Genomic DNA, 14,350 nt, shown 5'->3' with positions numbered 1-14,350 from the left:
TTTTTTTTTTTTTTTTTTTTTTTGAGACAGAGTCTCGCTCTGCCGCCCAGGCTGGAGTGCAGTGGCGTGATCTTGGCTCACTGCAAGCTCCGCCTCCCGGGTTCATGCCATTCTCCTGCCTCAGCCTCCCGAGTAGCTGGGACTACAGGCGCCCGCCACCTCGCCCGGCTAGTTTTTTTGTATTTTTTAGTAGAGACGGGGTTTCACCGTGTCAGCCAGGATGGTCTCGATCTCCTGACCTCGTGATCCGCCCGTCTCGGCCTCCCAAAGTGCTGGGATTACAGGCTTGAGCCACCGCGCCCGGCCTAATACAATCTTTAAAATAGTTTCCTCCCCTTTATTTCTTTGCTTTCTCTTTCTGGAACTATGAATAGTAGGATGTTTGACCTTCTAAATTAATGCTCTAATTTTCTCATCTTCTTTCTCCTATTGTCCTTCTTTGTCATTTCTTCAATATTGGGGGAGTTTTCTTCAGATTCATTTTTTGAACATTTAGGCTATTTAAGAATTCTTTCTTGTTTTCTGGTTATTTGTTGTCTCTCTTAATATGGTCTCTTGGCTGGGCACGGTGGCTCACGCCTGTAATCCCAGCACTTTTGGAGGCCGAGGAGAGCGGATCACAAGGTCAGGAGATCGAGACCAGCCTGGCCAACGTGGTGAAACCTCACCTCTACTAAAAATACAAAAATTATCTGGGCGTGGTGGTGGGTGCCTGTAATCCCAGCCACTTGGGAGGCTGAGGCAGGAGAATCGTTTGAACCTGGGAGGCGGAGGTTGCAGTGAGCCAAGATCGCGCCATTGTACTCCAGCCTGGGCAACAGGGTAAGACTCTGTCTCAAAAAAAAAAAAAAAAAAAGGTCTTTCTCTTAACTAAAGAGGGGGCACTAAAAACCTGGGTCAATGGTGGGCTTCTCAGTGGGCAGTCAGAAGGCCATGGTCCTTTCTGTGGGGGGAACCCAGATGTCAGTATCTACAAGTCTCTTTGCTAGGACAGTTTTATTTTTCCAGAAATGAGTCCTTTGGGCTCCTGCCTCAGCAAGTAAAGGGGGCCAGGCATGAGGGGTGGATAAGCCTGCTTATTATGCCTGTCAATCTGGAGCTGGGATAATTTCACTTTCTCTTTTCCAATTTGGATGCCTTTTATTTCTTTCTCTTGTCTGATTGCTCTAACTAGGACTTCTGTTATGTTGAATAGGAGTAGTGACAGTGGGCATCCTTGTCTTATTCTAGTTCTTAGAGGTAATGCTTTTAATTTTCCCTCACTCAGTGTGATGTTGACTGTCAGTTTGTCATATATGGCTTTTATTATTTTGAGATATGTTCCTTCTATTCCCACTTTGGTAAGGGCTTTTATCATGAAGAGATGCTGGATTTTATGAAATGCTTTTTCTGAATTTATTAATACAATCATATGATTTTTGTTTTTAATTCTGTTTATGTGGTGAATCACATTTATTGATTTGTGTATGTTGAACCAACCTTGCATTGTTGGAATAAAACTCACTTGATTGCAGTGCATATCTTTTTGATTCACTGTTGAATTTTGTTTGCTAGTATTTTGTTGAGGATTTTTGCATCTATGTTCATCAAGGATATTGGTCTGTAGTTTTCTTTTTTGTTGTGTTCTTGCCTAGCTTTGGTATCAGAGTGACCCTGGCTTCGTAGAATGAGTTAGGGAGGATTCCCTTCTTCTCAATGTTTTTTGAACAGTGTCAGTAAGATTACTATCAGTTCTTCCTTGTATGTCTGGTAGAATTCCACTGTGAACCCATCTGCTCCTGGGGTTTTTTTTTTTAGTTGAGAGATTTTTTTATTAGTAATTCAATTTCATTACTCATTATTGGTGTGTTCAAGATTCTATTTCTTCTTGGTTCGATCTTGGGAAGTTGTACGTTCCTAGATAAATGGAATTTATCCATTTCCTCTAGATTTTCCTGTTTTTGTTTTGTTTTGTTTTGTTTTTTTGAGACGGAGTCTCGCTCTGTCGCCCAGGCTGGAGTGCAGTGGCCGGATCTCAGCTCACTGCAAGCTCCGCCTCCCGGGTTTACGCCATTCTCCTGCCTCAGCCTCCCCAGTAGCTGGGATTACAGTCGCCCGCCACCTCGCTGGGCTAGTTTTTTGTATTTTTTAGTAGAGACGGGGTTTCACTGGGTTAGCCAGGATGGTCTTGATCTGCTGACCTTGTGATCCGCCCGTCTCGGCCTCCCAAAGTGCTGGGATTACAGGCTTGAGCCACCGCGCCCGGCCTACATTTTCCTGTTTTGTGCATAGAGATGCTCATAGGTCTCTGATGATCTTTTGCATTTCTTTTGTATTAATTGTAATGATACCTTTCTCATTTCTAATTGTGCTTATTTCATTCTTCTCTCTTTTTTTCTTGGTTAACCTAGCTAGTGGTCTATCAATTTTGTTTATCATTTCAAAGAACCAATTTTTCATTACATTGATCCTTGGTATTTTTTTTGTCCCAATTCCATTTAGTTCTGCTCTGATCTCTGTTAGTTATTTTCTTCTGCTAGCTTAGGGTGTGCTTTGTTCTTGTTTTTCTAGTTCCTTGAGATGCAACATTAGGTTATTGATTTGAGATCCATCTTTTTAATATAGGCATTTAACACTATAAACTTCCCTGTTAGCACTGCCTTTGATGTATTACTTGAGGTTTCGGTATGTTGTGTCTCTATTTTCATTCATTTCACAATTTTTTAAATTTCTGCCTTAATTTTATCATTGATGCAACAATCATTCCGTAGCAAATTATTTAATTCCCATGTATTTAAGTAGTTTTGAGGGTTCCTCTTGATGTTGATTTCTAGTTTTACTCCACTTGGTCTGAGAAGGTACTTGATATGATTTCAGGTTTTTAAAAACTTTACCGAGACTCAACTCGTGGTCTAGCATATGCCAATTTTTGAGACTGTTCCATGTGCAGATGAGAAGAATTACATTCTGCAGTTGTAGAGTAGATTGTTCTGTAAATGTCTGTTAGGTCCATTTGGTCTACAGTCCAATTTAAGTCCAGAGTTTCTTTGTTGATTTTCTGCCTTGATAATTTGTCTAGTGCTATCAGTGGAGTACTAAAGTCTCCCTCTATTATTCTATTGGTGTCTGATGTGGTTTGGCTGTGTCCATACCCAAATCTCATCTTGAATTCCCACATGTTGTGGGAGGGACCCAGTTGGAGGTAATTGAATCATGGGATCAGGTCTTTCCTATGCTGTTCTTGTGATAGTGAGTAAGTCTCACAAGATCTGATGGTGGTATAAGAAGGAGTTTCCCTGCACAAGCTCTCTTTTTGCCTGCTGCCATCCATGTAAGATGTGACTTGCTCCTTCTTGCCTTCTGCCATGATTGTGAGGCCTCCCCAGCCATGTGGAACTGTAAGTCCACTAAACCTCTTTCTTTAGTAAATTTCCCAGTCTCAGGTATGTCTTTATCAGCAGCATGAAATGGATTAACACAGTAAATTGGTACCAGTAGAGTGGGGTGCTGCTGAAAAGATACCCAAAAATGTGGAAGGAACTTTGGAACTGGGTAACAGGCAAAGGTTGGAACAGTTTGGAGGGCTCAGAAGAAGATAGGAAAATGGGAAAGTTTGGCACTTCCCTAGAGACTTGTTGAATGGTTTTGCCCAAAATGTTGATAGTGATATGGACAATAAAGTCCAGGCTAAGGTGATCTCAGATGGAAATGAGGAACTTTTTGGGAACTGGAGGAAAGGTGACTCCTGTTATGTTTTAGCAAACTGGTAGCATTTTTGTGGAACTTTGAACTTGAGAAATATGATTTATGGTATCTGGCAGAAGAAACTTCTAAGCAGCAATGCATTCAAGAGGTGACTTGGGTGAGGTTAAAGGCATTCAGTTTTGTAGGGGAAGCAGAGCGTAAGAGTTTGGAAAATTTGCAACCTGACAATGCAATAGAAAAGAAAATCCCATTTTTTGAGGAGAAATTCAGGTCGGCTGTAGAAATTTGCATAAGTAATGAGCAGCCAAATGTTAATCCCCAAGACAATGGGGCAAATGTCTCCTGGTCAGGTCAGAGGTCTTCACAGCAGCCTCTCCCATCACAGGCCCTGAGGCCTAGGAGGGAAAAATGGTTTCATGGGCTGGGCCCAGGGTACCCATGCCATGTGCAGCCTAGAGACTTGGTGTTTTGCATCCCAGCTGCTCCAGCCATGGCTGAAAGGGACCAATGTAGAGTTCGGGCCGTGGCTTTAAAGGGTGCAAACCCCAAGCCTTGGCAACTTTCATGTGGTGTTGAGCCTGCAAGTGCACAGAAGTCAAGAATTAGTGTTTGAGAACCTCCATCCAGATTTCAGAGGATGTATGAAAACTCCTGGATGCCCAGGCAGAAGTTTGCTGCACGGGCAGGACCCTCATAGAAAACCTCTGCTAGGGCAGTGCAGAAGGGAAATGTGGGGTCAGAGCCCCCATGCAGAGTCTCTACTGGGGCACCACCTAGTAGAGCTGTGAGAAGAGAGCCACCATCCTCCAGACCCAGAACGGTAGCTCCACTGACAGCTTGCATGTGCACCTAGAAAAGCCACAGACACTCAACACCAGCCCATGAAAGCAGCTGGGAGGGAGGCAGTACCCTGCAAAACCACAGGGCCAGAACTGCCCAAGACCATGGGAACCCACCTCTCACAACAGCGTGACCTGGATGTGAGACATGGAGCCAAAGGAGATCATTTTAGAGGTTTAAGATTTGACTGCCCTTCTGGATTTCAGACTTGCATGGGGCCTGTAGCCCCTTTGTTTTGGCCAACTTCTCCCGTTTGGAATGGCTGTGTTTACCCAATGCCTATACCCCTGTTGTATCTAGGAAGTAACTAACTTGCTTTTGATTTTACAGGCTTATAGGCAGAACGGACTTGCCTTGTCCCAAATGAGACCTTGGACTTTGGACTGTGGACTTTTCAGTAAATGCTGAAATAAGTTAAGACAGGGGGGCTGTTGGGAAGGCATGATTGGTTTTGAAATGTGAAGACACGAGATTTGGGAGGGGCCGGGGTGGAATAATGTGGTTTGGCTGTGTCCCTACCCAAATCTGACCTTGAATTCCCACATGTTATGGGAGGGGCCTGGTGGGAGGTAATTGAATCATGGGGACAGGTCTTTCCTGTGCTGTTCTCGTGATAGTAAGTCTCACGAGATCTGATGGTTGTATAAGAAGGAGTTTCCCTGCACAAGCTCTCTTTTCGCCTGCTGCCATCCATGTTAGACATGACTTGCTCCTCCTTGCTTTCTGCCATGATTGTGAGGCCTCCCCAGCCATGTGGAACTGTAAATCCATTAAACCTCTTCCTTTTGTAAATTTCCCATTCTCAGGTATGTCTTTATCGGCAGTGGAAAATGGATTAATACAGTGGCTATCTCTTTGATGTAGTAGTATTTATTAATCTGGGTGCTCCAGTGTTGGGTGCATATATATTTAGAACTGTTATGTCTTCTTGTTGAATTGATCCCTTTATCATTATAAATGACCTTGTCTTTTTTTACTGTTGATTTAAACCCCGTTTTATCTGATATAAATATAGCTACTCCTACTTGCTTTTGGTTTTATTTGTGTAAAGTATCTTTTTCCACCCCTTAGAGTGTAAATGTCTTTAACAGTTAGGCAGATTTCTTGTATGCAACATACAGTTGGATCCTGTTTTTCTTATCCATTGCAACATACAGTTGAATCCTGTTTTTCTTATCCATTCCACCAGCCTATATCTTATTGATCCCCCTACTTCAGCCTCCTGAGTAGCTGAGACCACAGGTGCTAGCCACTATGCCCAATTAATTCTTAAATTTTTTTGTAGAGAAGAGGTCTCACTATCTTGCCCAGGCTAGACTCAAATTCCTGGACTCAAGTGATCCTCCTATCTTAATGTTTGGAACTCAAGCATCTCAAAGTGCTGGGATTACAAGCATGAGCCACTGTGCACAACTGGGCCTATATCTTTTAAGTGGAGCATTTAGTCCATTTACATTTAAAGTTAGTAGTGATATGTGAGGTTTTGTTACTGTCATAATTATTACCTAGTTGTTTTGCAGTCTTGTGTAATTGTTTTATAAGACCTACATGTTTTATACTTTCCTGTGTTTTTATGACAATGAGTATCACCCTTTTGTTTCCATGTTTAGAAATCCTTTGAGCATTTCTTGTAGGACCTGTCTAGTGGTGACAAATTCCCTTAGTGTTTGCTTGTCTGGCAAATACTTTATTTCTCCTTAATTTATGAATTTGTGTTTAGCAGGATACAAAATTCTTGGCATCATTTTTTCTTTAAGAAGACTGAAAATAGAACCCCAGTCTCTTCTGGCTTGTAAGGTTTTGGGTGAGAAGCCTGTTGTTAGTCTGATGGGATTCTCCTTTTAGGCAATTAGACAAAATATATATATTTGAAGTTATATTTATATATTAATACTCCAATGAAGCTGGCTTCTAGCACTGTCATAAATGTTTTACCCAGTTTTATATTCCTTTGGTCAATTTTGAGTGGAATTCCATTACTAGAACTGAAGCCCTGTTCTCTGAGTCTTTAAACACCCTAAATCTATAAATTCAGAGACACCACTTTCTTATAGACTTTTTTCTACACGCCTGACTATTACGTGTTGGCCTCGATCCCTGAACTCCTTTTCCTAGATCCTTAAGTAGCTACTGTCCTCAATTTCTATCCATGTCTCACTTCTGTTCTCATTTCCTGGGCTATCAAACTCACAAGGATTTAGTTCCATTTGTTAAGTCCTCCCAAATCTGTATCTTCTGCTCTGACATTCATACCTGAGTTTTTGACTCCTGCACTGAACTAAGTTAGCATGAACTGGATGTCCCACAGTACCACAAACTCAAGATATTTAAAATCAAAGCCAGTACTTTCTAATAGTTAAGAGCTCTCTAGAGCCAGATTGTCTGGGTTCAGATCTTGCCTCTGTCGTTTACCAGCTATATGATGTTAAGCAAGTTAATCTCTCTGTGACTCAGTATCATTTTATAAAATGAGAAGACAGTCATTCTTCAGTATCCATGGGTGATTGTTTCCAGGACCCCCAAGGATACAAAAATTCGTGGATGCTAAAGTCTTTTACTGTTGGCCCTTTGTATCTGCAGTTTCCATATATGCAGATATGGAGGGCCAGCTATAATAACATTACCTACCTCATCCAGTTATAAGGATTGATTGTTGTATGCAAAGCTCTTAGAAGAGTGCTTGGCTAAAGTAAACATTACGTATGTGTTAGCTGTCATTTTTATTTCATCTCCTCCTTATATCCCCTATCTCGTTTAATGGTACCGTCATTAACCAATCACCTCTGCCAGAAACCCAGGAGTCATCCCCGCTGCCTCCTCTTCCTCACTTTCCTTTGTCCTGATGGAACACTTCTCAAATATCTCCCTTCTTTGTCCTCTCTCTTCTGGTCCAGCTTGGTTGACCAACTGTCCCTGTTTGCCTGGGACTAAAGGGGTTTCTTGGACTTGGGACTTTGAGTGCTAACACCAGGAAAGTCCCAGGCAAATCAGGCTAATTGGTCACCCCAAGTCTGACCTTCATCAATCTCCTTGTAGCTGGTCTCCCCGGCAATACTCTGATCCTCCTTAAGTCCACCTTCCTGCCCATGTTATTCCATACTTAAAACTCCTCCATCATCTCCCATTCTCCAAGGGCAGAAAAACTCTTCAGTGTTGCATAGCTTCGCTCCTCTTCTTCTCCATCTGCAGCTTTGGGCACTCCCTGGAGGCTCTTCCCACCACGTGTTTGGAAGTGTTCCTGAAGTCACATCTCTGTGCCTTTGCTCATGCTAGTTCCCGGACCTGAAACCTCATTCCTCCCTTCCACCTGCCCACCTTCTTTTTATAATTCCTACTCATCCTACAAGTTGAGACTCAGGTATCATCTCCCTCAGGAGGCCTTTCCTACTGCTTTTCCCCCTTCTTTCCACATCCTCCACCCTCCTCCCCTCACCTAGGTGAGCTAAGCGCACCACCCCTGTGCTCCTACAGGACCCTGGGGACATAGCTATGGAAACATTTGTGACACTATAAATGGCATGATCTTTGTATGTCAATGGCCTGCAAGCTCCCTAGGCTCAGGACCCTCATCTTAGTTGGTGTGGTGTCTGGCCTGCAGCGGGGCCTCACCGGATGTTTGTTGAGTCATCTAATCCACCTTCCACCTCATTCTAGATCTCAAGCCGGAACTGGAAGCTGACTCTGAGGCAGCCTATCCACTGCAGGAGAGCTCTGATTGAGAGGTCTGCCTTGAGCTGAAATCTCTCTTATTATAGGGCAGTCCAATATTGAAGTTTTAGGCTCTAAAGTGGACCTATTTACCCCTCTGTTGCATTTCCTCTTTCAAAGTCAGTTCCTTAAAGTGGTTTCTGTTTTTAACGACCTCTTTAGACAACCTGGTCAGGGGCTTTTTGAAAGTCTAAACTTACCACTTCAGCAAGTTCTGTTTTATCCCTACAGGGACTTGCTAGGGGAAAATTCCAGCAGCTGTGCTTTTCTCCTAGAACCGGGCAGGTCCACGTATGTGTGTCGTCCAGATAGACTGGATGATAACCACTGAGCAGGAAGGGGAAGCTCATGGTGAGCTGGAGTGAAAAGGCAGAGACAGTTTGAAGAACAGTATGGGGCAAGGGTATTGTGGCTGGCTCTGTAAGTTTAAGGGTCAGATATGACCTTAGCTGGATTGGAAGTTTGAAATAGAAAAGAAGTGGCAAATAAAGCAGAAACAGAAGAATTGGGGCTTTGGGGTGTGGAAAACAAGAAGCCGCCAATAGGGACCAGGAGACAATTAGCAGCACTTTGCCCATTCCTTAGTCTTACGGAGAGTGGGATCCTTTGCAAATTCTGCATCTGGCGTTTTCCACTTGCTCCCCTGGCTTCATTTATAGACTAAAATCTAAGACTCTTGTGGTCCTTATGGGCCAAAGCCAAGCAGGTAGAGTGTGTCTAGGTGTGCAGACCACAAAGGGAAATGAAAGGCATTTGCCTACACCGCAGGCAGAGTGGGAGGAGGCTCAGAGACTGTGATTACTTAGAAGGCGGGGCCAGGTCCATGGGCAGGTCATGGAGGCCCAGATCCTTCCAGAGACGCCTAGAGCAGCCTGATGCTACAGAAAGAACACCAAGTTGAGAGTCAGAGAGCTGGCCCCATAGCTACCACTGTGCACGCTTCAGTGGGTCACATTCAATCCCCAGTCTCCTAACCTATGGAAACCGTGCATCTCTCTCACCAGGTGCAATCAGTTCAGGTGCAATTCCAGTCACTATGGCAAACAGAATGCACCTGGCTTTCCCCCACCCCCAGCTCATGCAGCACTTCAGTCCCCTGCAGTCTCTCCAGGTATTTTTGGAAGGTCACGAGTGACATTCCTGTATCAACGGTCATTCCGTTAGCTGTCCAGTCAGTGCCCACTAGGTTCCACTGCCTGCCCCCTGACCACAACCTCCCACCGTGGCTGACAGCTCCAGAGCACAGAGCGCTAAAGGTGCCACAGGCTCTTTTTTTTTTTTTTTGAGACAGAGTCTCTTTCTGTTGCCCAGGCTGGAGTGCAGTGGTGCAATCTCGGCTCACTGCAACCTCCACCTCCCAGGTTCAAGTGATTCTCCTGCCTCAGCCTCTCAGGTAGCTGGGATTGCAGGCATGCACCACCATGCCCGGCTAATTTTTTTGTATTTTTGGTAGAGATGGGGTTTCACCATGTTGGCCAGGCTGATCTCGAACTCCTGACCTCAGGTGATCTGCCCACCTTGGCCTCCCAAAGTGCTGGGATTACAGGCGTGAGCCACCGTGCCCAGCCAAGGTGCCATAGGTTTGGTTGGCACCAGGGGAGAAGCCCCCTCTCCCCTGAGTGTTACCCTCTGTCATGGAGTCGCCCCGTCTTACAGAGATTTTGTTAGATCTGTCTTTACTCACAGCTCACCCATTCAGACGCACAGGAGTCTATGCATAGTGGGGTGATAGGCGGGGGCTTGGCCTAGGGCACAAACCAAGAAGAGAAAGAACCCACAGTAGGTTCCCCTTCCCCTCTGACACCTGGGACTTCATTGCTGAGCCCATTAGTCATGCTTGGCTCCTTCTTGGAAAATTATAATTAATAAGAGTTCTTAACAGTGTCTTGGGCTCTGTTCCAAGCACTTGATATATACGGTCTCATTTAATTTTCACAACAATCCTAAAAGGTAGCACAGAGAGATTAAGAAACATGCTTAAAGTCACACAGCTAGTAAGTGGCAGAGTTGGGATTAGAGCCTGGGCAGCCTGGCTTTGAGACTATGCTCTTACCCTCCTCCCGGAGTATCCCACACGGCCTGTCCACAGACTTCTGGCTGGCCTACCCCCATCCCCTAAAAGTTCAGCTGAAATGCCTGGGCATGTGCGAACCCCCAGTTTAGGCTGCTGCTCGTGCCTCTGCTAGGTGACATGGAACAACTCAGTGGTTGTTCTCAGCCCTGCCTACACTCAGGAGCTTTTTAAACAATGCCCGTGCCTGGGCTCAACTCCATGCCACTTGAATCAGAATCTCCAATATTATGTTTTTGAAAATTGATTCTTATGGGCAGCCAGGGTTAAGAACACTTGAATGAGATGGTCTCTGAGGCCTCTGGCAATTCCAAGGTTCTGTGGTTGTAAATTACCCAAAGTTGCTGTCTGTGCGTGGAATGAGCCACAACCTCTGAAAGCTCCACCTGAAACCCACAATCCTCCTAGTTCTCTGCCCAATAGGAGGCGACCTCTCTGGAGCTACTCCCTCAGATTAGGAGTTATAAGGATGCCTGGGGATGCTTTCCTTTGGCCTGGTCTGAGGCTTGGGGTCTTTGGCTGCTTTCTAGACCCTCTGTGTCTGCGGCAGGTAAATAATGTTGTATGTGATTTAATGCTGAGAACCAGGGTCAAAACTTTTAAAATCCCTGAAATACCCCCAAATTCCATATACATTAACACGCCTGGCATAGAGGAGATGCTCGGAAAATGTTGAAGAAATCAGCACTCAAGTTCGGGTAACTTGGCAGCCTGGCAAGCACTCTCCACAGCATTCCCATTTGTGTTCAGAATCAAGGACAACAGGTTGGGAAAAGAATTGGAGAAACGATGTGAGATCCAAGGGCAAGGGCAGCCTCGAAGCAGTTTGTGCAGGGTTGTCACTCCTCCGTCACTTGCAGGAGGAGAGCTGGGGACTCCGTGCTGGACTGAAGAAATACACCAGATTCCCAGGGTAGGAGATGTTGGCAGGGCCACCTGTTGAGCAAAGGTAGCACTCACGTGTGCAATCTCTCTGCTGCAGATGGTGACCAACACCTTCAGGACGAACAATATCCAGATCCAGAGCCAGGACCAGAGGCTGCTGACATTGTCACTGGACAAGGACGATCAACGCACTTTCAGGGACGTGGTCAGGTAAGGCTGCGCCTGCCACCCCTAGAGGTCCAGGGCCTGTGGGACAAACCGAAGCAGGAGCCAGCTCCTGCCATCTCCCGCCTCTAGCTCAAGGCACCTCATCGGAGGTAGATCCTGTGGCCAGGCAGGTGTCCTTGGTGAGGATGGACTGAGGCCACTGCCCTATGCCTTGAATCCAGGAAGTTGAGGCAAATGAATGGCAGACCCAGGGCAGCAGCTGCTACTGCATTTTCCCCAGATGCCTCTGCATACACTCAACCTGCAGCCTCCTGATCCAGCCCCCTCTGCAGGCACGGGCCCCTCCCACACAGGCTCACCTTCAGTGGCATCTGTGTCCCAGTTACCGGACCCTTACTGGCTTCCCCTCAGGAGGTGTGTTCGGGTAAGGGAGGCATACGCAGAGTTACTTGCTCCAAGTGTCTCCTCCTCTCCCGGTGAGCCCCAGGCCCAGGTTGTTCTTTCTCATCCTGACTCTTCCTCTTTCTTCTGTGGGGCCACCTCCTCCATGCCCTACAATAGCAGCTCTGCCTTTCAAATGCCCTAGGCAGATCTGATCCCTGAGACGGGTCAGCTGAGCTGGTCTCTCTCCACCCACAGATTCGAGGTTGCTCCCTGCCCAGAACCATGTTCCGGGGCCCAGAAGTCCAAGGCGCCGTGGCTCAATTTGCACGGGCAACAGGAGATGGAAGCGACCAGAGCCACACCCAAGCCCCTCCTGATGCCCATCAACACATTCTCTGGCATTGTCCAGTGAGCCTGCAGGGACTGCAGGCCCAGGAGGAAGGATACACTACCCCACCAACCCCAAACACACACCAACAGCCAGAACAAGGCCCAGCTCCACACGGCGGCTTTGGCCTTGACCAGGAGCCAGCGAGTGCCTGGGAGCACAGGGAGCCTGCCGTGGGGGCTGTGACGAGGAAGGGCCCACATGGAGGTCTACGGATGGTCCGGGCAATGCCCCAGCTGCTTGAGAACACACACACCAAGCCCAGCTTCTCATACAAATGTCTACGCCTTCATTTAACTTCAATTCCCACTTCTCCCACTGTCCTCTCCCACCCAAGCTCCCCACCCAGCCCATAAAACCACAGTTAGAGCTGCTGTCTTGGCCAGAGCCCTGTGGCCTAGGGGAAAACGGGAAAATGGGAAGCAGGGAACAGCAGTGGCACCACCTCCCCCGCAAGTCTCTTCCCTTCCCACTCTCAGGCCACTGCCCACCTCACCCAGTTGACGCAGGTGTTTCTATCAGGTGGGAGAAAAATGTCAGATTCAATAAATGTACACAAAGTCTTTCTGCTTTCATCTCACACCTGGCAATCTTTATATGTTAATAGGAATCATCAAGGCAATCCTTTATATAACCCGTTGAGTCCACTTGGGCCAGGTCAGAGTTCTGTGAGGTATAAACCGGTGTGTTCTGTCTCCTGCCCCTTACTTGCCCTGTCACTGCTCTGGAATGCAGTGGCACAATCACAGCTCACTGCAGCCTCGACCTCTCAGGCCCAAGCGATCCTCCCACCTCAGCCTCTCAAGTAACTGGGACCACAGGCGCATGCCACCATACCCTACTACATTTGGGATTTTTTGTTTTGGGGCCTTTATTTATTTATTTTTGACAGAGTCTTGCTCTGTCGCCCAAGCTGGAGTGCAATGGCATGATCTTGGCTCACTGCAACCTCCACCTCCCGGGCTTAAGCGATTCTCCGTGCCTCAGCCTCCCAAGTAGGTAGGATTACAGGCATGCACCACCATGCCCTGCTAATTTTCGTATTTTTAGTAGAGATGGGGTTTCACCATGTTGGCCAGGTTGGTCTTCAACTCCTGACCTCAGATGACCTGCCCGCCTCGGCCTCCCAGAGTGCTGGGATTACAGGCATGAGCCAGTGCGCCCGGCCATTTGGGCTTTTTTTTTTTTTGTAGAGATGAGGTCTTCCTAAATTGCCCAGGCTGGTCCTGAATTCCTGGGTTCAGGGGATCCTCCCACCTCGGCCACCCAAAGTGCGGGGATTACAGGCATGAGCCACCACACTGGCTAAGCCAGAGATTAAAGACATCAAAATTCTTGGCTTTTATATTCAAAAACTTACATCCAGGTGTAAAATAGAAAGATCAATGACACATCTTCAGTTTCTTCCTCCCCAGAGATAGGTATGGTGTCGGGGGAAAATAACAGAGAAAACCAAAATGCCTGGACTTGAGTCCTATCACCTGGACAGAGTGCCAGGGGATGACGGTGGGCATGGGGGTAAGGTGAGGATGGTAGAGGATTCCCTTTTAAGTTTGGGAATCCAAGAATAGAGAAGAGGGCACTTTGCTTTGGGCCAAATTGCCCCGGGAGTGGAAGCAGTCTGAATGGCAGGACACCGTCTCAATGCCAAGGGGAATGTAAGGTGGACCACCTGGCGTGCAGAGCCAGAGGGGTCTGAGGTCAGTCTTAGAGAGAGTCCCTGTGCCTGTACAGGACATGGGAAGCAGGCAGAGATTTTCTCGGGTAGCTGAAAGCAGGCAAGCTCAAAGGGAAAAGGGTGGAGCTGCAGGCAGCAGTGTGGAGCACGGCACCTGAAGGCCAGGTGCAGAATTGTGGGCACCTCCACAGACTCCAGCATGGCGCAGTGAGAGAGGGAGCCTGGGAGATGCCATTCACTCCATTCTCACTGCCCCCACCCTGACTGATGGTTTTACTTGCCTGACACAATCCAAGTGTTTAGCCCAAGTTCCTGGGGCAACGTGGGCAGCCAGAGGCTGGGCAGGGCCCATGGTCTAGCTCAGGGTGCACCCTGTAGGCGTCAGGACATGCCCCTCGCACACCTGTGCATGTCCAGGCACATTGGAGTCTGACACCTGCCTCCCAGTGGAGATGAACCCAGGACAGGTCAGGACTGAGAAGTGGATGGATGCGCTATCTTCCACTGAGGCTGCCCACAGCAGAACCCAGGGAGGGGCGGGGGT

The 14,350-nt window shown here is 47.0% G+C and overlaps 1 protein-coding gene across 2 annotated transcripts in view; it reads left to right on the top strand.

Annotated features, from left to right (window-relative positions):
• PIK3R6 (phosphoinositide-3-kinase regulatory subunit 6) overlaps nt 1–12,707 on the top strand; it is a 66,244-nt gene extending 53,537 nt beyond the window's left edge. For both annotated transcript variants that reach the window (XM_025362825.1, XM_025362824.1), the window contains exons 19-20: nt 11,286–11,398; nt 11,996–12,707. In XM_025362825.1, the coding sequence (XP_025218610.1) occupies nt 11,286–11,398; nt 11,996–12,152 (270 nt within the window). In that variant the 3' untranslated portion in view covers nt 12,153–12,707. The remainder of the gene's footprint in view (nt 1–11,285; nt 11,399–11,995) is intronic.
• Nucleotides 12,708–14,350: the final 1,643 nt, after the last annotated feature.

This window comes from Theropithecus gelada, chromosome 16 (assembly GCF_003255815.1).
Source record: "Theropithecus gelada isolate Dixy chromosome 16, Tgel_1.0, whole genome shotgun sequence".
Taxonomy (NCBI): domain Eukaryota; kingdom Metazoa; phylum Chordata; class Mammalia; order Primates; family Cercopithecidae; genus Theropithecus; species Theropithecus gelada.
The sequence above is the reverse complement of the archived record's forward strand: the minus strand, read 5'-3'. Positions and strand labels throughout refer to the sequence as shown.